Source organism: Eptesicus fuscus, chromosome 10 (assembly GCF_027574615.1).
Source record: "Eptesicus fuscus isolate TK198812 chromosome 10, DD_ASM_mEF_20220401, whole genome shotgun sequence".
NCBI classification, from domain to species: Eukaryota; Metazoa; Chordata; class Mammalia; order Chiroptera; family Vespertilionidae; genus Eptesicus; species Eptesicus fuscus.
Genome location: NC_072482.1, coordinates 89,130,415 through 89,150,663, shown reverse-complemented (window position 1 = coordinate 89,150,663; position 20,249 = coordinate 89,130,415). Strand labels below are relative to the sequence as shown.

The 20,249-nt window shown below is 44.9% G+C and overlaps 1 protein-coding gene across 2 annotated transcripts in view; it reads right to left on the bottom strand.

Annotated features, from left to right (window-relative positions):
* MTHFD1L (methylenetetrahydrofolate dehydrogenase (NADP+ dependent) 1 like) overlaps positions 1-20,249 on the bottom strand; it is a 164,305-nt gene that overhangs the window by 52,556 nt on the left and 91,500 nt on the right. For both annotated transcript variants that reach the window (XM_054721834.1, XM_054721835.1), the window contains 4 exons: positions 11,613-11,752; positions 5,858-5,899; positions 5,015-5,115; positions 4,299-4,476 (listed from right to left, as the gene is read on the bottom strand). In XM_054721834.1, coding sequence (XP_054577809.1) covers positions 4,299-4,476; positions 5,015-5,115; positions 5,858-5,899; positions 11,613-11,752 — 461 coding nt within the window. The remainder of the gene's footprint in view (positions 1-4,298; positions 4,477-5,014; positions 5,116-5,857; positions 5,900-11,612; positions 11,753-20,249) is intronic.

The following is a 20,249-nucleotide window of genomic DNA, read 5'->3' as shown; positions in this document are numbered from 1 at the left end:
TTCAGGGAGTCCACGCAGCCAGGCGTGGCTCACTTCTCTGCAATAACCGTTTCTAGGGAGCTAAAGCGGAGCACCGCCGAGGCTCTCGCCCGTTGCCTTTTCTATCCTAAGCCCTTCCTTTGTCTCACTGTTCCCAGCTTTAATAAATGCACTCTCAAAATCACCTGGACTCGTTCTGTGAAATCTTTTCCTGCATGAAATCAAGAATCCATACACTGCGGGCCGGCCCTAGACATACCTGCCGTGGGCCGATCCCCTTTTGGTGACAATATGATTGAGAGAATATGATGCACTCTATTTAAAATTTAAGTATGTTAATTCCTACATGATAAGTTTCCTATGAGCAATTAGGCCACTGCACTTGATTCCAAATTTTTAAAATTATTACGAATTAATCAACAGCTGCCTCCAGTACTCTAATTAAAAGTTGCCTACGCTTGAATTAGGAGATACTTTGGTTAAAAATGTGCAGAATTGTTCTTGAGGAGTGGCTGCTTAACTCAATTTTCTGTAAAGTTCAGCATAGACCCCCAAGTCAGCAGTGTAGCTTGTTTCTTGCTTTAACTATGGGCTCCCTGCTGTTGTCCAGCCTCAGTGTCTACGCTCACGGTGATGCAGCGCTAGACTTCCAGGCAATGCTACTATGCCCTCTCTTCACTCAGCTTTTGGCCACTGCCAACTGAAGAGGAAAGAGGGGTGATGCTACTGCTGTGACATCTGAGAGACAGACGGACAGAATCTGTGTGGAGGAGAAGCAGTCCCTATTTCTCTCTAACTGACCCGCTTTCCATGGGGGTTTCGAGCCATTTCTACTCCCCACACACAAGCAATCATGCCCTGTGCTCCCACACTATTTCAACTTCCTCCAAGTGATCTCAGGTGTCTTCCTTCTGTAACACAGGCCTGGGGCAGGGGTGGGGCAATAAGAAATAAGACGCCATGGGTCCTGTACTGAATACATTCCTAGTGTGATGGAGTTGGAGGAGGTCCCAAAGGCACACAACACAAGCCCAGTCTGAACTGAGAAGCAGGGGCAGCAGGGTGATTCATCCAAAAGCATTTTATCGTCTTTCTTTCTGCAGAGCAATCCCACACCTACCAAGCTGCCAAGCACCTAACGATTAGTCATGGGGGGGGAAAACAAAAGGGAACAGAAAGGGTTTCAAGAAAACCATTACTTAGTCTACAAAGGTTCACCAGCACTAAATATACAAGAAATCAGGGGGAAAGAGGATGAGCTCGGTTATCGACTGCACCAACAAATTCAGATTTCTACACTGTTACAGGACAAGGCTGTAAATGGGCTCATGTTACCTAACATCGCCTGACCAGCGACAGGAACACAGCTCTGAGGGAGGCGGTATGAAGTGAACCAGAACAGTGCTAAGCCATGTAGCAAGAGGCGGGGAGGCTGATTATCAAATAAACAATTATGCAGCTCAAATCTAATTTCTGTTATAAGAAAAGGGAGCAGCATATGTTGGCAAAGGAGGTAAGAATCCTGGCCTTGAGGCCACCTATCAAATTCAGGACTTTAGACCACATTATTATAAATTTTCCCTTTCCACAGGAGAGCAGACGTTTTAACAGCATTATCTGCATGAAGAATGGGAATTCAGGAAAAATAAATTTAGTGGGAAGGAAAAGGGTTCATCTCAGGGTGAGTGCGCATGTGTGAGACAGCATAACTCAGGAACAGTCTTCTATTCCCTGACCTTTTCACCTGGGATGGTCTTCTTGAAAAGAGACACACTTATGAAATCATTCATTTAAAAACCAAAACTGCCGTTGCCGCTCAGAGTGGGGTGGGTGCTTCAGACTGGATGGTGATGTCTGTGAGTGAGTTTCTTACAGTTTGTGGAGAGGGCAGAGGGCCGTGCCCGGCGCTGAGACACCCCGGCAAGGTTTACCGGGGCAGCAGGGTGCAGGGAGGAAGACGAGATCACCAGGGCCGGCCACCATCTGATTGGTTACATGCCCGACGTGCCCACTGCAGGGCTGACTATCTTTGCTTATCATCTCCAGGGTCAGAGAACCCACAGCTTCTAGATTTCTTTCTTTCTTTTTTTTTTTTTTTTAATATATTTTATTGATTTTTTACAGAGAGGAAGGGAGAAGGATAGAGAGCTAGAAACATCGATGAGAGAGAATCATTGACCAGCTGCCTCCTGTACACCCTCTACCAGGGATGTGCCCGCAGCCAATGTACATGCCCTTGACCGGAATCGAACCTGGGACCTTTCAGTCCGCAGACCGAATCTATCCATTGAGCCAAACCGGTTTCGGCAACCCACAGCTTCTAATTAGAATTCTTTTCTTCATGTAAAACCAAGTCCCCTCCCCCTATTTACTCTCTACCACCTCTGTAACGCGGAACATTTTAGTCTCATTCATACAATGGCTTTGCGACATGACAGACCTGTTCTGGGCTAACCATCCTAATACATTCCCGAAGTCCTTCCTTCCACAAACATCTGCTGAGCATAACTGTCTCCCTCACTGGCATGGACTCCCGGGCCCATCTCTGTCATGTTCCTCTCCAGGTGGGTCACTGAGCAGATCTGTAAAATGGGGGTGGTGGTTGGGGGCATATCAACAATTCCTACCCGACAGGAACATTAGGTGCAACGAAGTTAATGTACAAAGTACTCATCACGCCTGGCACGCAAGCTTTCCTGAGAGGGAGCCTTCGCCTCAGGCCAACATCACGCTCACGGTGATGCAGCGCTAGACTTCCAGGCAATGCTACTACGCCCTCTCTTCACTCAGCTTTTGGCCACTGCCATCTGAACAGGAAGGAGGGGTGATGCTATTGCTGTGACATCTGAGAGACAGACTGACAGAATCTGTGAGGGATGGAGGAGAAGCAGTCAGCTGCAGGCTATACACTCTGACGATCATGGGCTATCTCTGAGGACAAAGCCAGGAGCCAGGGCTGGAGCCACAGAAGGCAGAATGGAGATGTTTAGGTGGGTGCCGGGGTAAACTGAGGAAAAGTGAGGTCCTGGAAGTCAGACTTTCTTAGTGAAAGCTCATTATCCAGATATGTTTAAAAATATACCAGATGATCCAGCAACTCCACTTTTGGGTATATATCCAAAAGAATTCCAAGCAGACTCTTGAAGAAGGATTTTTATACACATGTTCATAGCAGCATAATTTACAATAGCCAAGTAGTAGAAGCAACCTAGGTGGCTAGCCACAGATGGATAAACAAAACGTGGTATTGTATATGCATACAACAGATTACCCTTCAGTTTTAAAAAGGAAGAAAGTTCTGACACATGCAATAACATGGATGCATCTTGACATTAAGTTACTGCTATAGACTGAATATTTATGTTCCCCGAAGGTGTTGAAGTTTAATCCCTAAGGTGATGGTATCGGGAGGTGGGGGCTTTGGGGGTGATTAGGTCATGAGGGTGGAGCCCTCATGAATGGAATTAGTGCCCTCATAAAAGAGACCCTAGAGAGCTTCCTCACCTCTTCCACCCTGTGAGGATGCAGTGAGAAGACCCTCACCTGACGCTGAATCCGCCTTGATCTTAGACTCCCCAGCCTCCAAAACTGTGGGAAATTCATTTCTGTTGTCTAAAAGCTGCCCAGTCTATGGTATTCAGCCCAAAGGAACTGAAAACTGAATAAGCCAGTCACAAAAAGACAAATACTGCATAGTCTCACCTATGTGAGCTACTTAGAGTGTGACTAGTCAAACCCATAGAGACAGAAAGTAAAATGGTGGTTGCCAGGGGCAGAGGGGAGGGAAGGAATGGGGAGCTATTGTTTAATGTGAATATACTTAATACCATTGAACTGTACACCTAAAAATGGTAAAGATGGCACATTTTATGTTATGTGTATTTTACCATAATTAAAAAAAATTTTTTTAAATATACTAAACATAGCTCAAGAAAACTAAAACGAGGGAGAAGAGCTATAGTAGAAATGAACAAAGGAAATACGACCCATGATTAGACAAGCCTTACGAAGACGCTCAAAACTCTGCTCCTGTGCAAATCCCGGAAGTGTTAGCTGTTGGACCCAATTCTCCAAAGCTCCTCCTCCCTGGTGCCTACTATTCGGAAGCAGAGAACCGTCAAGAGCACATGCTTTGGGGCAGGGAGCGCGGGTCTGCCCTTGGCAATGTGGCCCTGTCAGATGGGTTAACCTCTTTCACCTCCTCTTCCTCCTCTGCCTATGGGTTGTTGTGAGGACCAAATGGGACAAGCCATGCACAGCTGTCAGCACCAGTTAAAGTACAAGAAGCATTAGCCATCACCACTGTTGTGGGATCTTACCTGGACATCATACAGGAACTGGAAACGACTTCTCTTACTTGCAGCTTCTCTCACAGCCCAAGCCAGGTCCACCGACCCCTTTCCGCCCATCGACCAGTGGTAGCAGGGGACCGCATCAAAGGCGCCAGCCCGCTTCGCGAGCTCACACACCAAGTCGATCTCAGCCCGGGTGTCAGTCCTAGTGACGAAAACGTTTGTGGTTTTGCATCTGCATTCATTTAGCGATGTTTTTAAAGAAAGACTAACCATTTATACAGAACTTGGTTCCCTAACACTGAATATATTTTAAACATCAAAAGTGGTTACATCGTGTTTAAATAAATCAGACTTAAAGAAAGCCATGGGGGGAAAAAAATCCCTTGCAACATGATTCAAATATTTCAAGTTGTTAAGGGTTTTATTGAGAAAATTCCATAACACATTCCTTTGATCATCCACAGTTTTTCAAACAGAAATGCTGGGTGGAATTTAAAAAAAAAAAAAAAAAAAGGCCAAAGAAATGTAAGTCACTATATAGATTTCATTTCCCTAGTAACATCTGAGAACACTTCTGCTGTAATGAAACCAATCAAACCAAACCAAACAAACAGAAAGAGCAGTGTATTCCTGGATACTTTCCGACGAAGCAGAGAATGCCCAGCGTCCTAAGACACAAATCGAGTTCGCAGGGTGGCCCCAGCGCTACGCCCACATTTAAAGGAGGACGCCTGACTTACTTGAAGACATTCAGAGCCACGACCACAGGAACCCCAAAGAGCTGGGCGATCTGAATCTGCTTCTGGAGGTTACAGCAGCCATCTGCCACCAGCTGGATGTTCTGCAAGAAAACCAGACCCCCATGCATCGCATCCCGCCACACTCAGCTGCGAGGGCCACCGTTATGTGCTCACCCTATAGACCTAGAAGCTATGCAGGAGCTACACACAGATCCCATTTTCCTCCAAGAGAGATGAATGAAGGAGGAGGAGGTGGCTCCTTTTCTCAAAATAATTTCTAAAATTATTCTGAGTCCAATGGCATATTTGAGTCTTGAGTCAGGCAGCTATTTTTGCAGCTGACCAGTGGCCAGGACATAAGCAACGTGCCCACGCCCCTGCAGGTTGGTGGACAAGAACAAGGCTCCAGGAGGGTGAGGAGAGCTGTGTAGCCAGCCTCTGCTCGAACCCCTGGCGCCACCTGTAGGAGAGGAGAGGTACTGTTGACAGTAAACCAAAGTCTGTTTACAGAGTCAAGTAACTCGGGCAAGTCATAAAGCCAGGAGTCAGTTTTTCCCACACCTAAATACATGGATATAAGTTGTGTGTTTGTTTCTGTGCTGGAGACCATGAGCTGGGGGTAAGGAGCAGTAGATAAAGCCCATATCTATTATTTCTTAAGACTGAAGCGTTAACTGAATGGATTATATTCCTACCCCCACCCTTTCCTCTAGGATTAGAAAAGCACTTTTCTAAGACGCCGTGGGTGGAGGACTCATCCACTAACTGCATTCAACTGCAAGCCAGTGGCTAACTGGGTTTGAATGATTCTCCATTGTGGCCTTTTAAAGCAGTCACTCTTACCTCCTCTGTGTATTCTTTCTTAAGAGGGACACCAGCAGTTACCTGAGATGAGACAAAATGAAGAATTATCTCATTAAAAGGCTTACGATAGCCCTGGATGGTGTGGCTCAGCTGGTTGAGCACTGTCCAGTGCACCGAGAGGTTACTGGTTTGATTCCCAGTCAGGGCACATGCCGGGGGTTGCAGGTTTGATCCCCAGTAGGGGGCCTGCAGGGGGCAGCCAATAGATGTTTCTCAAGTAATTAAAAACATTAAAAAAAAATCCTTCCTCTAATTCATCAAGAGCCGAAAGAAAAACAAATCATAGACACTTTTAGGGAAGGTGCCTTTAAAAGTACATTTTGTCGTTTTAAACCAGTAACTGGCAGTTCTGGCTGAACATACATTCTCATGAGAAGCTTTTAAAAAACAATGGTTCCTGGGCCCCACCCAGACAAATTAAAGCAGGATTTCTGGGACTGGGACCCAGGATCAGTAATATTAAAAAAATTCCCCCAGGCAATTCCAATTTGAGCCAATATTGAGAACTTTCATAACGTTGCCCATTATCTTAGCATAAAATGGAATCTATAATATGATCCATACCTGAATTATACAAAGCACACCATTTTTCTAAGTCATTTTAAAGCAATGCCATTACTATTTATTTATTTATTTATTTATTTTGCCTAGGTTGGCAGGACAGCTTAAAGACGAAGAAAGTAAAGTTGAGAGAATGCAGGTGTCTTGTCGAAGGTTATAGAGCAAACGGGAGCAGAACAGGGGCTTGAATGTAACAGGGTTCTGAAACCCAATTTTGTACTTTCCCACAACCCCACGTGGTTTTTATCAATGGCCTGCTACCGGTTTCAGTGAAACCCTGGAAAACATTTTGATTTACTGAGGGCATGGTGACTTACTCTCAGTGGAAGAGGTCTTGAGAATATAGAAATCCTTGGGAAAGAAGTTACCTCTGTAACAGATCAGATTGGTTTTGGATCGTGTGTGAAAACAAAGTATTTTCAGACGGGTTTCCCCAGCACTGAGTGAATGCTAGATTGAAAAAAAGGACGGAAAGTACTGCTGAGCTTGCACACATGCAAAGTTCTGCAGAATCCAACACTGAGCAAAAGCAGGAAGAATGGGCTGTACACCAATACCAACAAGAGGGTCAACTAAACCAAAAGCTGGTTCTTAAAGACTAACAAAGTCACCCTGGCCAGGTGGCTCAGTTGTTAAGCATTGTCCCGTACACCAAAGAGGCTTCGGGTTCAATTCCTGGTCAGGTCACATACCTACAATGCGGTTTTGACCCCTGGTCAGGGCACATACAGAGGCAACCGATCTATGTTTCTCTCACACATGGATGTTTCTCTCTCTCACTCCCTCTTCCTCTCTCTAAACATATCCTCCAAAGGTTCATGTAATATTTGAAAGTTAAATAATATAACTTGCAGCACTGATAGATTAAAACGGAAGAACATATTATCTCAATAGATGAAGAAAATTGTTCAACACCTAGTTAGTATAAAAACTCGGCGAACTGCGTATTAAAGGTAATTTCTTCAACCTGATAAAGAACATATACTAAAAATCTACAGAAAACATCATAGTGATGAACTATTAAAAACATTTTCTTTCAGATCAAGAATAAGGGAAGAATGGCCATTATTACCACTCCTATTTAATACTGCATTGCATCTAGGAAGACCTGGTTAGTGACAAGAAAAAAAGTATAAAGATTGAAAAGGAAGAAACAGAACTGTTATTATTTTCAGATACGACTGCCCATAGAGAACTCTCCAAAGTATCAATAGCTAAAGTAGTACAATTAATAAGATACTTTTTTAACTCATCAGGATATAATGCACAGCATGGTGTCTATGATTAATAATACTGTGCTGCAAACTTGAAAGTTGCTGAGAGAGCAATTCTTAAAAACCCTCATCATAAGAAAATAATTTTTTGCAGCTATATATGATGACAAGTGTTAACTAGACTTACTGTGGTGATCGCTTTGCAATGTGCACAAATATTAAATCATGTTGCACACCTGAAACTAGTATAATGTTATGTCACTTCTACATCTAAGAAAAGGAAATCAGAGAGGTCACTGTACTAGGACGTATATAAAAGCAATATGTGAAAATCCAGAAGTAACCTGTTACACTACTTAAAAATATAAAGTGCACAAGAACACATCTGTAAAAGGATGTAGAAACCCTTGTGAAATAAACTATAAATCTTCATTAAAAAACATTTGAAAAGACCTAAGTCATTGAAGAGATGTCCCATGTTCTCAGATGGAAAGCTGTCAAATCTCCCCAAACTGATCTATTGATTTAATGCCATTGCAATAAAAATCGTAACAAATTCTTCAAGGAACTGTCTGAACGAATTCTACAATAAATATATGGAAGGAAAAGGGCCAATCATAGGCCAGGCATGCGTGGAGGACGAGAAGGACCCGGGGCGTGGCCGACAGGCTACCAGTGCAGCCCAGACACAATTACATGTAACGAGACGAGTGCGAGGGAAGGCAGGTCCCAGAAAAAGACCTCCACCCGCACGGAGAACTGATCTATGAGGAAGCGGCTTGAAGATCAGAAAGGAGGAGCTATTTCAGTAAGCAGGACCAGGCCAATTGGGTATTAATACAGAAAACATAAGATCAGATCTGGTCATTGCACCATACACCAAAAAGCAGCAATATTGGGTGTGATGGTTAATCTTATGTGGCAACTTGGAGCACAGGGTGCCCAGATATTGGGTCAGACATTATTGTGGCTATTTCTGTGAGGGCGTTTTTTGAATAAGCATAACACTTACATTAGTGGACTCTGAGGAAAGCAGATGGCCCCCCACAATGGGTGGGCTGCATCCCATCAGCTGAAATGTCTGATTAGTACATGGAGACTGTGCAAGAGGAAATTCTCCAGCAGAGTTCCTCAGCCTGGGACGAGGACTGGGACACTGGCTCTCCTGCGTCTCCAGCCTACTGGCCCACTCTGCAGATTTTGAGCTTGTCAGCCTCCATAACGGCATAAGCCAATTCCTTATAATACATCTCTTCTTATATAAATACATACCCTATTGGTTCTAAAGAGCCCTCCTTAACACAATGGGTTTAGAGAGTGAATTGTACAATGAAACTGGATGAGAATGTTAGTTCTGATGTTGCACCAAGAACGCTCAGCACTTACGAAGACAGGATATGAATTCAAAATGATTGCAGCTAAAATGGGCAAGTTCAAGGGTCACAGGATTTTCCACTGCACAAACTATGGAAAACAACCAAGCTGAATAAACAGAAGAGACAGCCATGGTTATTTGTGTAATGATATCTAAAGGAAGTAGAAATTACAGTGGATAAAAAAAAAAAAAATGACCATGGAGCTGATTCAAGTAAGAAGGAGTGACACTGAGATGAGTAATAGGAACTATAGGATTAAGAAGATGAAAGTTCATTTATTATTCAATTACTGAAAACATTTCCTGGATGCAGACTATGCCAGGCACTAGGGACACACAAATTAAGAAGACACAGTCCTTAATCTCGAGGAATTAAAAGTTGAGTAGGGAGACATACATATAGACATTCATAAAACAGTGACGCAGAAGGCGCCCCTGAAGCTCCAGAGAGTGATGCGAAGCTTGCCCGGCTTCCTGATCCTTCCCTTTTATTGCCTTCCACCGTTATCTGTGACTTGAGCTCTGTTATAATCATCACTGGCATGAAACCATGACTTTAAGTGAAGGGGAAGAGTAAGGCGAGCAGAAAATGTAACCATTGTAAAACAACGAGCACATGCATTAAGACAAACTGGAATAGGATTATAAATCATGGAGAGAATTTTCATAGGACAGAGACTAGACTGTGGAAAAGCACTGGACTAGAAGCAAAGAGACCTTGATTTTTACGTCTGATTAATCCCCTAAATAGATGTGATACTAAGCAGGCCACTGAGCCCTCTGCGCCTCAGCAATTTTATCTTTACAACTAGAGGCCCGGTGCATGAAATTCATGCAAAGGCCTTGGCCCCGGCCGCTGCCCGCTGCCACCGCAGCTAGGGGGCCTCTGCCGCCTCTGCCTGGGTCCCTGCCTGCTGCAGCTTTGTCCAGAAGGAAGGACATCCGGTCTAATTAGCATATTACGCTCTTATTATTATAGATGACTGAACCAGGCAAGACAACCTCCAAGCCCTTGCCAGTATTACAGCCCTTTTGACTTTATAATTTTCAGGGTGCAAAACAGGGAGGGGAAATTGCAAATGCATCTTATATTGGCAAAAATAGTTCACTTGATATTGAAAATGGAAGCTGGTATATAGATTTAAAGTCTAAAGACAAGAAGTGATTGTAGCTACAAGTGGTGTTTTGAGCAAAATCAGAATTCTTTAGGATTTTTTAAGACCTTATAATATGTGTTACGTCAACCTTCCATTTGAAATAATGATGATGCTTTAGGCTAAAATGAAATGCTTCGAGTGGGGTTGGGGTTCAGAAAATGTTTATCCTTTGTTAACATACAGCTCCGCATGGTGGATGTTTGGATCTAAGCCCCAGGCTTCCGGTTTGGCTCTCGGCTGGCCCCTGACACTGCCAACATTCCCCAAACCCTGCAAACCTCCACCTTCTCATCGGAAAACCGGTGTAAAATAACGTTGGCCTCTCCTAGGACAAAAACAGCTAGGACGACTAAACAGTGTACAGCGTGTAATAATCACTTGTGTACACAGTACACCTAAGAAATCAGATTTGGCAGTTTATCTAACAGATCAACGGTATAAATGATAAAGCTGCTCCAAATTATTTTATTTCAAAAATGATTAATCAATATAAGATTTCATATTCTCCCTTTGAAAATACCTAAAAAAAGGAAAATGAAAAACACTTATACCTTGTCTGTGGAAATGGAGAGGAAAAAAAAATTCCTTTCAGATGTGTGTAAATTCTGTATATAATAAGATAGATTAGTATCAAAAGTCTTCAAAAATGTGAAAACAGAATTTGTGTTTTCCAAGCAACGCGCTCTTAGAAATGAGAGGGTTAAAAAGTGAACTGACAATAAACAGAAACAGAAGGAACAGAGTTCTAGATTAAATCAGCGAACCAAAAAACACTCTCTGTACAAACACAGACCAGGCTCACCCACAGGAGCCACCGGTCCATCCGTCTGGGCTCCGTCCGGGAGCCAGAGCCTCTGTCCTCCCATCGCCGTGGGGTTACAAAACGCTGACATGAGCTTCAGATACGACTCTCAGGGCTAAGGAGTGGTTACGCCATGCTCCTTTCCAAAATACTGCTTAGCGATGACTTCGCGGGTGCTACTGCTCCCCAGCACTTACTGAGCTCTCGGTGCCCTATCGTGGCGATTTGTGAAAAAGAAAGAAATCTTGCCGAAACCGGTTTGGCTCAGTGGATAGAGCATCGGCCTGCGGACTGAAAGTTCCCAGGTTCGATTCCGGTCAAGGGCATGTACCTTGGTTGCGGGCACATCCCCAGCAGGGGGTGTGCAGGAGGCAGCTGGTCGATGTTTCTCTCTCACCGATGTTTCTAACTCTCTATCCCTCTCCCTTCCTCTCTGTAAAAAATCAATAAAATACATTAAAAAAAAAAAAAAAAGAAAAAGAAAAAGAAAGAAATCTGGAGCTACTAGCAGGCGAGAGTTTCCCAAGGCTAAACTCTGCTTTATCCTCATGCTGCCCCGGACCCCCGGGGGCGGGGAGGCGGGGACTTACCCCGGGCCCCCCTGGGCGGGGAGGCGGGGACTTACCCCGGGCCCGCCTCCGTGCATCTTCAGGGCGCGCACCGTTGCCACCAGCACCACGACGTTGGGCACCAGGCCAGACGCTCGGCACTTGATGTTGAAGAACTTCTCCATGCCAATGTCAGCACCAAAGCCGGCCTCCGTCACTGTGGAGAATCAAGTTGGAAACTTGCTGTTATCGTCTAAACACAACAGGACAGGGTTTGCCAACCACTGGTGTGGCTCCAATTCAAAGGACAGCCCGAATCCCCACCCCCTCCGGGTTACTGCACAGCACTGCACCGAGTGCATAGGCAAAGGCACACTGCCGTTCCCACCTTCCAGAAAACGTCCTACTTCCTTACACTCCCTACAAGCTGGCTCTCCGCTCCACACCACCGTGCCTTAACGCTTCTTGGCCAAGGCCTAGATTCTCCTTCCCAGGATAGTAACTCTGAGCAAATCCCACAGACGGGATTTTCAGCTTTCTAATCAGGTTCCAAATTGTATCAAAGTCCACTGCTAGCGTAATTACCATAGAAGAGCCTTCTCCCTCTTTATATCCTACATAGAATCATCCTATTTCAGTGCCACCCTGCCATTTCTGTTGATTGAAAAAATTCAAGTTAGTTAAGTGGCTTAAGGAGGCTGATTATCAAGCTTGATACAGTATAGAATATTAAAAAAAAAATTTTTTTTATTGATTTCAGAGAGGAAGGGAGAGGGAGAGAGAGGTAGAAACACCAATGATGAGAGAGAATCATTGACTGCCTGCCTCCTGCACGCCCCCTACTGGGGATTGAGCCCGCAATTCAGGCATGTGCCCTGACCTGGAATCAAACCGTGACCTCCTGGTTGATAGGTCGATGCTCAACCACTGAGCCACACCAGCTGGGCACAGAATAGCACCTTTATTCCATAACCACAGAGGGCACGATAGGGATTCAGAACAGGTCTCCCCAGAATGTGCCACACTGGCAGGCAGATTATTCTGAGCCAAAGACTCCTGAGGTCCAGGTCCAAAAGGCTCCGGAAGCTTCTACTCTCCCCCTAACTACGGAGCAGAATCCAGGTAAAGGCCTGGCCCAGGAGGAGCCCCATCACTGGAGACATCCACGAAGAATATGAGCTGCGTGTGGAAGGGGGACTTCAAAGGGTTGGGGACCAGAGTCCTATCTGTCCCCAGAGTCTCTGCATGGCCCAGCAAACACTTGCTTTTCCATCCCCATGTGAATTCTTCCTCCTGGAAGCCCCAGACTCCTACTTCTCTTTAATTCAGAATGGCACATAAGCCCCAGGTGCCTGATTGCCCGTGAGCCCCATATTCTCACGGTGCTCCCATACGTATGAAATTAAACTGGATTTTCTCCTGTTAAACTGTCTCATGCCAATTCTTAAACCAGCCAGAAGAACTTAGAAGGCTAAAGGAGACGCTTTTCCTTCCCGACAACACTCATCATCAGCCATATCTCCTCCCCTGCTCCCAAATTGCTAGACCGGTTGCTGTGGCAAGCGTGGAGGTAGCAGAGAGAATGTCTACTATCGCCTCCCAAGACGACACTATTGCCACTGGGTCAGCAGCCGAGTCCCCCTACACCCGTGGTCGGCAAACTGCGGCTCTCGAGCCACATGCGGCCCTTTGGCCCCTTGAGTGTGGCTCTTCCACAAAATAACACGGCTTGGGCGAGTCTATTTTGAAGAAGTGGCGTTAGAAGAAGTTTAAGTTTAAAAAATTTGGCTCTCCAAAGAAATTTCAATCGTTGTGCTGTTGATATTTGGCTCTGTGGACTAATGAGTTTGCCGACCACTGGCCTACACAAAGGGAGGCTCTAGGCCCAGCAGCACAGGGCCTTTGTGAGAAATGCAGAATCTCAGGCCCCCTCCAAACCCACCGAATCAGAATCAGATCCCCGGGTGAGAATCAGATCCTCAGGAGAGAATCAGATCCCCGGGTGAGATGAATGCCCACTGAAATGTGAGAAGCACAGTGCTCCAGGAAAGCAACACTATGAATGTAATAGAAACTAAAGTTTATGAAAAATACTCTATATATATAATGACAGTACCACCAAGGCCATCATTTTTAGCAGAGACATGAATTGGTGGTTAAAAAAAAACAACCCAAAAACTTTACCAAGATAAATACATCAACCAGTTGATCTAATTCTTTATGGTTTCCTTTTATTACTGTATATGCCCACATAATTTTTATACAGTAGACATAATTTTATAATTCTGCTCCTTCATGTTAAAATTATCAGAGCTTTCCAGACTGATAAATTTCAGAGGGAAGGCAGGGCTAGGGGTGGGTGGGAGGGGAGTGATTAACCGAGAAACGTATACGCATAGCCCGTGGATACAGCCAATAGAGTGGTGAAGGCCTGGGTGGTGGGTATGAGATGGAGGGGGTCCATGGGAAAAACACACAAAGCACCCACAAACAAACAGAGGGGACATCTGTAATACTTTCTACAAGAAAAATCAAATAAAATTATCAGAGTTTTCTTGCTGTATTACATACTTTCAGAATTTATGACTGTAAGTGGCAGCTTATAATTTTGTTACGTTGGATGTACCAAGATTTACAAATTGTTCCCTTGTTATTGGACGTTTGGGTTGTTTCCAACATAAATAACGCTGCAAAATATCTGTGCGTATGAGCTTTAACCTCTTTCAAATTACATTCTTGGAATAAGTTCCCAGGGGTGAGAGTACAGGGCCAGAGTACGCAAAAAAATTTTATGACTCTTGATATGCTTTTGACAAACTGAAAAAAAGATTCCCTTAAAATATTCAACTTGGAGTGAAGAGAGCTACAAGTCACTTTTTCCTTTACTTTGTTTTCTTTGAACAAGCAATGTAGTAGAACAATTTAAAGAAGTAGATATTTTTATACAGTATTTGGGACAATTCTAGCGATTTTATTAGTGGTGGTCAAAACCCGAGAGTTGACAGTAGCGATCCCCACGCCAGGGTGCCTCTGGGAAAACCAGCATGGTGGTGGGACAGGGGACCCCACAAGAGGAATACTCAGTTCACTTTGTCGAAGGTCAGTCTAGAGTGGGCTCCCACTAGGGGAAAAGACAGACAGCAAGGCCGTCAGTATTGGATTACTGATGACAGTCCTGCTGGTCAGTATCAAAGACAGACCATCGACGGACAGACAGACAGGCAGGCAGGATCCAGAATCCCTTCTAGCTGCAGCATTCTAATTAGACGTACGTTGGAGGGCAGGGACCATAACTTATTAATCTTTGTGTCTCCAGTCCCCAACACTGTACCTGGCACGTATAAATAAATGAATTGACAAAGATATGAAGAAACGTTGGAGTGGGACTCAGAGCCAATAATGATCTAAAGTAAAAGCTATCACTCCATGGAGATAGGTAGGCAGACATTTGTTAATCCTCACCTGAGGACATGTTTCCATTGATTTTTAGGGAAAGTAGAAGAGAGAGGGAAAGACAGAGAGAAACATCGATGTGAGAGATCGATGGGCCGGGGAGGAGCCTGCAACCAAGGTATGTGCCCTTGACCAGAATCGAACCCGGGACCCTTTGGTCCTCAGGCCGACACTCTATCCATTGAGCCAAACCGGCTAGGACAAGATAGGTAGATAGACATTTAACACAGAAGTAAAAGTATTCTAATACTTCCCTAGCAGACTTCTCTTTTTTCTCATAAAATATAAAAGTTTTAATAAAAGGTATAAATGTCATATTTGGTAAAGAATGGCCATTTTAAATGTCTAGCTAGCTAGCTAGTTTAAATTCATACTATAAGAGACAAATTGGGGGGGGGGGGAGAGGAAGGAGTAACAAAGAGAACTTCAGCCCAGTCACACATGCCCGGGTTGGTCTCCACTGGGGGGCGTGCAGGAGGCAGCCAATCAATGATTCTCTCTCATCATTGTTGTTTCTATCCCCTCTCTTTCCCTTCCTCTTTGAAACCAATACAAATATATTTTTTTAAAAGAGAGAGAAACTCAGGGGAGAAAACAGGATGCAGTATTAAAGATCCAGGAACCGTGGCTTCCAAATGCAAAGGGAATATGGAGGCAAATAATGGGAGGAGAACAGAAGCAAGTGCCACATTCTTACACTTGGAAAACCGCTGTGCAATTCTGTAATCATCGCGCTATTTGCCTTCAAATAACCAGGCTGCGAAGGACACCAGAGAGCGTGGAAAGGTAAGCTGGTGTGCCATCGGTAATGACAAAAGTCAGGAACACTTAATAAGGTGTCATCGACAAGGACCAGCTTGGGAATGGGCACTGTGGAGGGCCCTGTATCTGTGTCTTCGCACCTCAGGGGGTCTTGATGTGAGAAGGGGACAAGCCACTCTTATTGGCAGGTTCCGTTTCCGCGGAATTGTCACCACAGAAACCCTGCACGTTTTCCTGGGGACCTGAAACAAGCATGCATTTCCTTACTGCAGCCACTGCCCTCAATACATTTAAAAAGGGGTACGGGCTGAGGAACGATTTAATGTTGACTTTAATTATGGGCTTGTTCTGGAGTCCTGAAGCAAGTACACGGACTATGACTTGGCATTCCTGGAAAGCATGTAATGTAGACATTTAGAAAGGCTGGCGAGAAAGTGTTTGCCCGTGCCTCCAGTTATTTGTCTTGGCAATCTGTGTTAGGCAGGGGGAGGGGCGGAGGCTACCGCCAGTCAGCTTGCCACATGAAGGAGAACAGGAAACACTGATTTACTGTGTAAGCACAGAAGCTCTGAGATAGCAGCACGGCTTGAGTCAAACTTCAAAACTCATAATCTGCTCAGAAAGGAAGTGTCAGTGGGTCTGGACGGGGCGGGATGACGCTGTGGACACGCCCTGTGCGTAACTGCGCGGGAAACAGCTCGGGGTCCGCTGGAGAGCAAAAAGCACGCCTGGACAGCCAGGCGGCGGCTTCATGCTGACCCCAGAGGGCACCCTGAGTCCCGCTGTACAAACGGCACAGAAACAGCAACACACAACCACCGCTCACGACCGGGAGGCACGCACGATGCCAATGAAAGTCCTCGGTGAGGCAGAGGGGGGTGATTTTTACACCGAGTTATTTTATCGTGTCCCCAACTCGCAGTACACATAGAAGAAGCTTTCCATGGCAATTAGGACTCACATACGTTTTCAACGGTCTGCTAATTTTAAAAAAAACATTCACATCATCACCTCATACAGGCAGGCCCTATAAACTATGGGTTCATAAAATCCTCAGCCCTGAGAGAAATCACTTCCTCTGTGCCGGCACGTCCCCGCCTGGAGGTAAGAGCCCATGGGGTGTCCCAGGGCCCACGGCTCTCCTTTCCGTGTTACAGGCTCTGGGCACTCGGCGCGCTACTCGGATGAAACACATGCACCCCAGAATTTAGAGGAAAAACTTCACTTCTTCTCATTCACCCATTTACTGAACTTCTTTTATTTTGCTTGGCATTTAAGCAATCATCTATGTATGCATGTCTTCAGTGAGGAAGCAGTACATTTTTAACATCACAAAGATGAGAAAGATTAATTCATTACCTAATGAAAAAGGAACATCCTTCTAACCTTTCCTTTTGCACTTTTTCTTGCTTGAATCCCCCTTGGCGTTTTACAATTTGTGTTTATGTACCATTTTTCTTGAATTCCCCCTGGCGTTTTAAAATTTGTGTTTATTTACCATTTTTCTTGAATTCCCCTTGGTGTTTTAAAATTTGTATTTATTTACCATTATGCTGGTAAATCTGAATTCTGTTTCATTTACTTCTGAACAGTGTCATTTTATTTTAGTGCATTTACTGAACCCATTTCTATGGAATCACAAATCACAACCCTGCTGGGCCAGGGACGTACGAGATCTCCCATCTCGTTCCCCCTCCAACACCTGGGAGGCACCTCTGTCCTCTGCTACAGCTGGCGAAGCTCAGGATTAGACACTTCGGTAAGTCCACAGCTCCCAGGGGACAGAGCGGGACTGCGATCAAGGCCATCCAAGTGCAGTCTATGCCAGGCCCCCACCCACTGCCTTCCCAGTATAGCAACGCATCGTGTGGCATTTCTCAGCCCAACTGCTCGGTCACTTTTGCTGCCAATGAAAACCTTCACACCTTGGGCGTCAATATTTCGATGCACAAGCAGTAGCGCTAAATGCTTCCCCTGCACTCTCCCAGGTGTGGCCAGACGTGCTTTCTAACGGCTGTGATGACAAAAAGTAGGGAATCTGGAGTCTTCTCCACCATCAGACACCCTCTTTCCTTCTCTTTTTGACTGAAGCCAGAAGTTTGTTTTCTCTCTGGGAGCAAGGCATTAGGGACGACGCATCGCGCTCCTCTCTGTTCCTGGTCTACGCGCCCAAGGCGCTGCTTCCTGGGCAGCAGCGGGGAGTGAAGTGGTGGAAAAGGAAGACCTCGGAGAGAGGAAGCACCAAAGAGCAGTGCCACCTGGGCCTGGCCCCCGGCCCCCGGCCCCCGCAGAAACAGGCCGAAGGTGGAGAACCCTTGCTCTGCAGCCTGGGCTCCTGAGAACCACATGGGCTCCTGGGGGCCAGGAGGCACGTCAGCACCTTCCACCGGGGTGAGCCAGCCCCTGGGACTGGGACGGGGCTTCCCCGCCCTGCAGCCAGGCGGCTGCCCTCCCATCGCTGGCTGGGAGCGACTAGCCAGCGCCCTCGCTGGGCGTTCTCTTCCAAGCTGCATGGTCCTGTTATCTCTGTGAGCACACACTGGGGAGAAGGGAGCAAATACTTTCCATCTGAAATTCTCACTTTTGCTTTTGCACTGGGGAAAATGCTCTTTGGACTCTGCAAGTTAAACTGATGCACCAAGATCATTTTTTCCGAGAGTTTCTGGCCACTGGACGGACCTGAATATTGTCACCATAATTGCAAACTGAATTTCCAGTGTGCTAGGTCCCCGAGGGGCCCTCTACTCCACGTGTACTCAGAAGATTAGAACTTTCAGGTTTCATAGCCATGCTGCAGCAGTAATAAGTGTTCTTCCCAGGATATGCACAGCACACGTACACAGCGAATATAAAACACATTGAGTTTCCCATTACTTTTGGGCAAGAACTTGAATTTACAGACTGTGAGGGGTCTCACAGAAGAGCTAGTTCTCACAATCAGCTCGGCTTCAAATGGGTGGAGATAAGAAATACATCTGCTCAGGGCAGATCTGGCTAACTTAATCCTCAAAAGGATTTCTTGTAAACAGAGGGAGGAATAAGACCACAGTTTTCATTCGGTCAGCGCTTTCTCACGACAAATCAGAAATAAAAAGAAAACTTTTATCCGGGAAGAAGCGAGGTATATGCGGGAACGGTCTGCCTTCGGAGCACCGTGGGCTCTAGCTGAACAATGCTAAAGGAAATGGAAACTAGATTCCTCATTCTGCCCCTGGTCGGCCTGTGTAAACACGTCTATCCAGCAGCAGCAGTCTGCAGATAAGCTCAGGGAAAGTGGACTTCAAAGTCACAGAAGCACAGGAATTCCGAACTTGAGCTCAAGGTGGGCCAGCCTTTGAGGAGTTTAATTATTTTTTTCCATTTACTAGAAGGAGGCTAAGTAAACGAGGATGAATCATTAAAATAACTACAAGGGAAACTAAGCCTTAGTACTCCAGCTGGAAAAAACAACACAGAAACACAGTGAAATTGATTTAAAACATATTAATTTTGAAGCTCCAATTCATCTATAAAATTTTTAAAAATTAAATCCCCTTTGCTGTCTTGGATTTGTCTACTTAATCTGTGATCTTTGATTTTATTAAATGTCTTAGGGTCAAATTTATTAAATGTCTTAGCGTACACAGATCAAGTGGGCACATATTGGAAGACATAAAGAGGAAACCAGTAAAAAACAAGCCGGATATTAATGGCAGCATGTGTCCCTCCTCTTCCTTATTTATTTATTTTTTGTGGATGGCAATGTTTGTAGCTACTAGGGGAAGTTTGGTGGTCATAGAGAACACATGAGAAAGTTTTTGGGGATTTGTTTGCGCAAAGAGAAAGAAAAGATAAGCAGAGTATAAAAAGGACGGGAGTCCACTGGAACCATATGTTCTTGGCAGTAATAAAAGCCTTGAACATGCCAGCAATGCCATATAGATGTGTTCTGGTGTCAGGACCCAGAATTTTCTTCCTCCACAGAATTAATTAGTTACAGACACTGGTTCACATTATTTGGAACCATCATTAATCATCTTGTTTTGTAAAATAATTTTGGCCAAAGCGAAATTTAATTTTGGAAAAAAATGTTTACATGAAAATTAAATTATACATGTTATTTTTACCTCCCTTAAGAAATCCAACCGAATTAAATCCCCGAATCTAGGACCCAAATAGTTCCCATCTTCTTTAGGGCTCATGAGCATCTGTCCAAAGGGATTGCCATGGCCAGGGCATTAACCCTTCCGTTTTTAGAAAACACGTGGTCGTCCCATCGCTCTGGCTCGAGGCCTGGAATTCTGGATGACTACACGGGGCAGAGCTGTTCTCTTGTAGCCCCAGAGAACTGGACACTCAGAGATACCGTGAAACAAACTAATTCTGAAAAGCTCTCCTACGAACACGCCTTAACTTGAAACGAGATGAAATAGAACCTTTTTTTATTGAATAATTTATGAAAATAAAACCAAGCAGGAAAAAAATATAAATGTCAAATGCAAATATATTATCTTAAAGGT